General features: G+C 43.1%; 1 protein-coding gene across 1 annotated transcript in view; it reads right to left on the bottom strand.

Moving 5' to 3' along the window:
- Positions 1-671: 671 nt before the first annotated feature.
- Positions 672-6,000, bottom strand: part of MELTF (melanotransferrin) — a 68,936-nt gene continuing 63,607 nt past the window's right edge. The window contains exons 14-17 of the mRNA XM_050963913.1: positions 3,957-4,024; positions 3,668-3,855; positions 1,775-1,973; positions 672-739 (exon numbers count right to left, since the gene is read on the bottom strand). Coding sequence (XP_050819870.1) covers positions 672-739; positions 1,775-1,973; positions 3,668-3,855; positions 3,957-4,024 — 523 coding nt within the window. The remainder of the gene's footprint in view (positions 740-1,774; positions 1,974-3,667; positions 3,856-3,956; positions 4,025-6,000) is intronic.

The raw sequence follows: 6,000 nt of genomic DNA, 5'->3' as shown, positions 1-6,000 counted from the left end.
CACACAACACACAGTCAATCTGTGTAACTTGTTGCCAGGGGATGTTAGGGGAAGACCATGGCAGGCTTCAAAAAAGAATTAGATGGCTATTTGCCATGATGGTTAGGGATGCGACCCTGTGTTCCGGCACCTCTGACTTACAGATGCTGGGAGTGGACAAATGGGAGAGTGCTACCAGACCACTGGGATAGGCCTTTAATCTCTTCAATCAGGAATCATTGGCTGTACAACTTGAAAAAGTTTGGATTAAGTTCTGAGGGCACCTTTTTTAAAAAAATGACCAAAAATTATCCATAGTTGTGAGTATCAGACACCTCAGAGTCTATTTTTGGGACATGCAACAGCAGGATTGTATTTGGAGCCTATTTCCTTTGGTATTGAAGTGCCATGGCTAGGAACAGCATCTGTAAAACAGGGTAAGAGAGGCAGGGAAGCAAAGGGAAGGGGGCAAGGATGAGGCTGTAAACTGCATCCCTCTCTCACCCTCCCAGATCTCCCATTACCTTTATGGATATATAGAGCATCAGGGAATAGCCTGGATAATTCTGCTGCTCTCCACATGTGTTTCTCATTCATTTTACAAGTTTGACTTCAGTTTATTTAGATTATTGTTTACCAGTATTTCAGTTTATTATGCTGAATATCTGTTAATCCAAGGAACGGCCTAATGATCACAAGTAGAGTCTAATCAGAAGGACACTAGCTGCCAGCAGCCCAACGATGTTCATGGATATTGCAGCTATGAATAAAAATACAAATTGAGCACTAAAGGTTAGAAGCTGATCTGACTGCTAGCTGATTGTGAAATAGTTATACAGGAGCAAGCTAATCAATTTAATCAGCTCCAAATACAGTTTTTAGCTCCTCAGAGGCATTGACCACAACATGCAGAAAGGTTCTAGAGCCAGATCATTTTCAAATGATCACCCAAATCATTCCCATACCAATTTAAATATCACAGAGCAAAATGACATCTTTTCCTAAGCAGGGAACAGTGATATTGAGGTGCAAATATATGCTGATTATTCAAATATAAACAAATTCAGTGAACACATGTACTTGACTCATCCGCTCCTGAACTCTCCTTCCCAGCTGCAAAACATAACCTCTGCAATCTCCCTAGTTTTCCTCAGCCCCCAGTGAATGCCGGGATTCCTTGCTTCCTTCCAGTGGGTGAAGAGCCTCGCTGAATACCTCTTCCCAGCCACCAGCATCTGCATGATGCAAGAAGCTCGCTGTTTGGTCCACACTTTATCCTCTGTCCACAGCCTGTGCTCCCAGCATACACTCATCCCCTGCTGTTTGCTGACTTCAGACAGAAGTTGGGAGCCACACAAGGTGAGAAAGAGGATAAGCAAGAATAGAGCCCATGGAGGTGGGGGAGGGATAGCTCAGTAGTTTGAGCATTGGCCTGCTAAATCCAGGATTGTGAGTTCAATCCTTGAGGGGGCCACTTGGGGATTGGTCCTGCTTTGAGCAGGGGGTTGGACTAGATGATCTCCTGAGGTCCCTTCCAACCCTAATAATCTATGATCCTAAGTAGGAGCATTCCATCAAGATGGACAGATTGGATTCACTATCCAGGAGTCCCAATATTGCTGTCTCCCAAGGTCCAAAAACTGTCCCTCCTCCACAGCACAGAAACCCAGTGTCTACATCATGGAACCTGGGAATTGTCCAGTCCATAAAGATCAGATAGTACCTTACAATTTATATGTAAGAGGAAGAGAGAGAGGAGAATCAGTCTCACATACATCAAAAAATGCTGGCTCACCTGCCCCAGAGCACTGTGGTGATTGCATCCCTTCAAGAGAATCTATGTATTCACTCCCCAGCCATTCTGCATATGTTGTTTTCTCTCCTACTGGTACAATCTTAATGGTGGAATCTTTAAAGATCAAATCTGTTCCTAGGAAATCTGAAGAATCAAACATTTTGAATCCATTTCTATTGCTGTCATTTCCAAAGAAATCCTGAAAGCAATGCAGAGTTTCCATTAATATCAAAGTTTGCATTATATAGCCAGTGCTATATTCATCTTTAGCAGCATACATAACACAGTGGAAACTAACCCTCCCCATGGCTCAGAACCTCACAGACAAACAATTCTAACTTCAAATTATTTGCCCTTTATATTATCATAAGTTTTTAAAATCAATTTGGAGTAACCTTTTGTGTTAGTTAAAGGAGCCCAATAGAATATTCCAGTTAAGGGTGAAAAGCTTCTTCAGTGTCAAGCCCATTCAGTGCTTGGCCAGTCTGCTGAGACTCCCAGTATTGGAGCCAATTAGCAAGATATTTTCTGATTGTTGTGGCATAACTTGAACCTTTTTTCCATTTGGAACTCCCACTGTAGTTGGCTTTCACATCCAGCCATCTATTTAAAATGTAATACATAAGGGCCAAATTCTGCTCTCTGGTTCAGTGTCAAAGTGAAGGCAGCAGTTAAAAATAAAATAAAATAAAACAAATGGGGAAAAAAGTATATAGACAGAAAATTGGAAGTTATAAAGTGTATAAATTTGTTAAAGAAAGCTAAAAACATCAGAAAAAACCCATGGCGGGCAGTGACAACGAAAACAAGGAGTTGTTAAAGAATATTAGAACAAAAGAAATCCTAACAATGTTATAGGACCATTACTAATATCTTAGTAATGGAGAAGGCACCATTGTTAAAAATGATGAATTCAAATCAACTTTCTTCCTCCTTCTCTTCCTCCTCTGTGTTTCCAGGGTGCTAACGGGGAACACGGAAAGTCCAGGAAAGACAGTCTCCATATTCTTAGTTCCTGTGTGGGGCATCACAGCAGACCTCGGTAGCCAGTATCAGAGAAAGCCCTGCTCAGCTACAGCATTCCTGGGCTGGCACATGCTCAGTGGAGAGAGAATCTTCAGAGAATTTAGCTGCCAAACTAACTTATCACTACAGAGTACGTGCACACTGAGATTTTCATAAGCTTGTAACTCAGCCATAGTTGGACAAATTTCCAGGGGGCTTGCAAAAGGCACATCCCAAAATGTGACCCCCTTGCCAAATTTCAAGTCTCTGCTCCAAAGCATGGAGTCATTAGCAGTCAACAACATGGTTTTTTATTAACATGAGCAAAACAATGTATTTTCCTCTAATCTCGTGCTCAGAAACACTTGAACCATTTTAGCTGAAACTTTCCCTAAACATTCATCTTGAAGCAGACACCCGGCATGGAAAATTTTAGTCCCAGTTGTTTAAGTTTAGTAAAGTTATAAGCAACTGAAAAGGGAGTCTTATAATGGAAAGTATTGGGCAACCTTAAGTTTAGATGTCAGTACCTGCACCACCTATAATAAACTGAATAGTGTGAAGGGAGTTTTTTTTTTTTTTTTTGGTTTTGTTTTTGGAGAGTTTGCTACTAAGTCCTGGAAGGCATTATGCTTTCAAAAGTCTTCTATATAATTACAATAATTTATCATACATGCTCTTTTCTCATGTAACTGTTGCATTTCTATTATGAATTTAGGAAACCTTCAGGATAAACAAGTATTGTGTGCATTTTATTTAAATTAGGAGCATTCCTTAGGCTTTTGGAAATTTGCCATTGCAGCCTGTGATTGGACCAAGTTTGGATACCCCTGCTCATAATGATCTGAGAATGGCCACCTCATCAGGTGAACTAATTGTAAATTATACCTGAGCTTTGTCCAGTAGTCCATATACAGCAAAAATGTTGGTGTCTGGGTGGACCATGACAACCTGGGCAGGCACCTGAGCCAAGTGACAATGAGCAAACTGAGTGATTTCAGCACGGGCTCCATTTGGACACAGTAACTGGAAGTCACTGGACTGAAGGTGAAGAGCCCAGGAATCAGCATTGTTACCTGAAAAAGGAAACTCGCCATTGTGACTCACTGACTGCTTCAGAATAAAGAGGACAACAAAAATAATGAGTTGTAATAAAAAGGTATTTAAAACTAAATACCATCAGTGTTCTCAAAAACTGTTGAGTGCTTGACAAAGGCCACATCACCAGAATCCTCCATCAGACACCTTAAAATAAATGACAGATAAAATTCAATGCAATACAATGCAATGACATACAAACTCAATACAGTACAATGTAATGAATGCATCTTTAGTTTGTATAGTATCTTTCACAAAAACTGTCTACTAAAATACTTCATAAGATTAGGATCTGATCTAGCATATATTACTCATAAAAGTGACCTTACTGACTTCACTACGTATGTGCTTCTTGTACATGGTAGGTTGCAGGGCTGCAATTAGCAGGTCAGGCTGCTGTATCAGTTATGGACTGAGACAAGAGCTTCCTCCTCAGAGGGATACACACCAAATGTGTTCACTATAAGATCCCTTAATGTTCTGCCAAGTATGACTGAGTTTCACTTAAATAAAATGTTACACGTAGCACCACCTACTGGTTGAATAGTAGAATACAAAAAGAACAGGAGTACTTGTGGCACCTTAGGCCACGTCCAGACTAGGTATTAAAATCGATTTTAGATACGCAACTTCAGCTACGGGAATAACGTAGCTGAAGTCGAATTTCTAAAATCGAGGTACTCACCCGTCTGGACGGCGCGGCATCGATGTCCGCGGCTCTCCGTGTCGATTCCGGAACTCCATTCGGGTTGATGGAGTTCCGGAATCGATGTAAGCGCGCTCGGGGATCGATACATCGTGTCCAGACTAGACGTGATATATCGATCCCCGAGCAATCGATTTTAACCCGCCTATGCCGCGGGTTAGTCTGGACGTGCGCTTAGAGACTAACACATTTATTTGAGCATAAGCTGTAGCCCAGAAATCTTATGCTCAAATAAATTTGTTAGTCTCTAAGGTGCCACAAGTACTCCTGTTCTTTTTGTGGATACACACTAACACGGCAGCTGCTACTCTGAAAACTAGTAGAATACAGTTTAGCAGTCCGTTTCATCACCTCTTTTAACTTCTCTTGTCATTTACAAAATTTACACTATCACGCTGTCTTTGAAGTTCAGTCTGTAACATGTCCCTGAATCATACTGGTTTTCTAACTACACAACCCAAACACATAACAACTTTGTCATCTAGTTGTCGGTGGTTTAGAAGTCTTGAGTCATCATCTTCTTGCTCTGCATCCCATCAATAGAGTTTGCTCTGTTGACTGTATTTTCTGAAGAGCAAACTGTAGATGTTGGTGGGTTCTATTGAATTTTCCAATGTTGGTCTCGATCACATATGGCCTGGGTGCTGAATTCTTTTTGACAGCTGGACATAGGTGGTGTGTGACTCTTTCATTTGGGGAGGCTTATGTGAGCGACAGCAACTCCCTCTGTCCCAAGACCCTGCCCCTGCTTGGCCTGTTCCCCGAAGGCCTTCCCCCATGCCACCTCTTTCCACCCTGCCTCTTTCCCCGAGGCCCTGTCCTCACTCCACCTCTTCCCACCCCCTCACTCCACCTCTCCCCACAAAGTCCTCTGTCCACCGCTCACTCCTCTGCATCCCTTCCCCACCCATCACTTTTAAAAGTGGAAAGGCTATGCCCTCCCACCTTTTTCCTGCCTTAAGGACGAGCAATGGGGGAAGGGGGTGGAGAGGAACAAGTGGCAGGTGGGAGAGTCTTGGGGGAAGAGGCAGAGCGGTGGAGGGAAGAGGCAGAACGAAGGAGGGGGCTTTAGGGGGGAAGAAGTGGTGTGGGAGGGGGCTTCATGGGAAGAGGCTGAGCAGCAGCAGGGCCTCGGGGAGGAGCAGGAGTGGAGCACATGTGAGGACACAGTCCAGGAACCGGTGCCCCTCCTACTTCTAGGGCACTTCTGGTGGCAGTGCTCCAAAGGCAGCAGGACGGCACGCCTCCAAAGGGAGATGACCTGTGCTACATCTGGGATTTCTTGCTCCCTGCATGGCCAGCCTTTTTTGGGAAGGCAAACCTCCCAGCCTCTTAAACATGCTGCCCATGCAGCTGGAAGTGGCCAAACTTTTTCTTCATCCAATTTGATACAAATGGAGTCACCAGGTTCTAGACA

This window comes from Gopherus flavomarginatus, chromosome 8 (assembly GCF_025201925.1).
Source record: "Gopherus flavomarginatus isolate rGopFla2 chromosome 8, rGopFla2.mat.asm, whole genome shotgun sequence".
NCBI classification, from domain to species: domain Eukaryota; kingdom Metazoa; phylum Chordata; order Testudines; family Testudinidae; genus Gopherus; species Gopherus flavomarginatus.
Note: the sequence above shows the minus strand (reverse complement) of the source record. Positions and strands in the feature narration are given on the sequence as shown.